At 61.7% G+C, this 1,279-nt stretch overlaps 1 protein-coding gene across 1 annotated transcript in view; it reads left to right on the top strand.

Annotated features, from left to right (window-relative positions):
• AHNAK2 (AHNAK nucleoprotein 2) overlaps positions 1 to 1,279 on the top strand; it is a 13,360-nt gene that overhangs the window by 2,948 nt on the left and 9,133 nt on the right. Inside the window, exon 2 of the mRNA XM_011982923.1 lies at positions 9 to 1,276. Within this exon, the coding sequence (XP_011838313.1) occupies positions 9 to 1,276 (1,268 nt within the window). The remainder of the gene's footprint in view (positions 1 to 8; positions 1,277 to 1,279) is intronic.

Raw genomic sequence — 1,279 nt, 5'->3', positions numbered from 1 at the left:
TGCCCGAGGAAGCTGGCCTCAAAGGGCACCTGCCCAAGGTGCAGATACCCAGTTTGAAGATGCCCAAAGTGGACCTCAAAGGCCCCCAGGTGGATATCAAGGGCCCCAAGCTGGACCTGAAAGGCCCCAAGGCGGAGGTGACGGCCCCCGACATGGAGGTGTCTCTGCCCAGCGTGGAGGTGGACGTCCAGGCCCCAGGAGCCAAGCTGGATGATGCCCAGCTGGAGGGGGAACTGTCCCTGGCCGACAAGGACGTGACCGCGAAAGACAGCAAGTTCAAAATGCCCAAGTTCAAGATGCCATCCTTCGGGGTGTCGGCCCCAGGCAAGTCCATCGAGGCCTCGGTGGACGTGTGTGTGCCGAAGGTGGAGGCCGACATGAGCCTCCCCTCCATGCAGGGGGACCTCAAGACCACTGACCTCAGCATTCAGCCCTCTTCCGCTGAACTGGAGGTCCAGGCTGTCCAGGTGGACGTGATGCTCCCAGAAGGCCACATGCCCGAAGGAGCCGGCGTCAAAGGGCACCTGCCCAAGGTGGAGATGCCCAGTTTCAAGATGCCCAAAGTAGACCTCAAAGGCCCCCAGGTGGATATCAAGGGCCCTACGCTGGACCTGAAAGGCCCCAAGGCGGAGGTGACGGCTCCCGACGTGGAGGTGTCTCTTCCCAGCATGGAGGTGGACCACCAGACCCCAGGAGTCAAGCTGGATGGTGTGCGGCTGGAGGGGGACCTGTCCCTGGCCGACAAGGGCGTGACCACCAAAGACAGCAAGTTCAAAATGCCCAAATTCAAGATGCCGTCCTTTGGGGTGTTGGCCCCAGGCAAGTCCATTGAGGCCTCGGTGGACGTGTCTGTGCCAAAGATGGAGGCCGACGTGAGCCTCCCCTCCATGCAGGGGGACCTCAAGACCACTGACCTCAGCATTGAGCCCCCATCCGCTGAGCTGGAGGTCCAGGCTGTCCACGTGGACGTGAAGCTCCCGGAGGGCCACGTGCCCGAGGGAGCTGGCCTCAAAGGGCACCTGCCCAAGGTGCAGATGCCCAGTTTCAAGATGCCCAAAGTGGACGTCAAGGGCCCCAAGCTGGACCTGAAAGGCCCCAAGGCGGAGGTGATGACCCCTGACGTGGATGTGTCTCTGCCCAGCGTGGAGGTGGACATCCAGGACATCCAGGCCCCAGGAGCCAAACTGGACGACACACGGCTGGAGGGGGAACTGTCCCTGGCTGACAAGGATGTGACTGCGAAAGACAGCAAGTTCAAAATGCCCAAGTTCAAGATGCC

Source organism: Mandrillus leucophaeus, unplaced genomic scaffold (assembly GCF_000951045.1).
Source record: "Mandrillus leucophaeus isolate KB7577 unplaced genomic scaffold, Mleu.le_1.0 Scaffold244, whole genome shotgun sequence".
Classification (NCBI taxonomy): Eukaryota; Metazoa; Chordata; class Mammalia; order Primates; family Cercopithecidae; genus Mandrillus; species Mandrillus leucophaeus.
The sequence above is the reverse complement of the archived record's forward strand: the minus strand, read 5'-3'. Positions and strand labels throughout refer to the sequence as shown.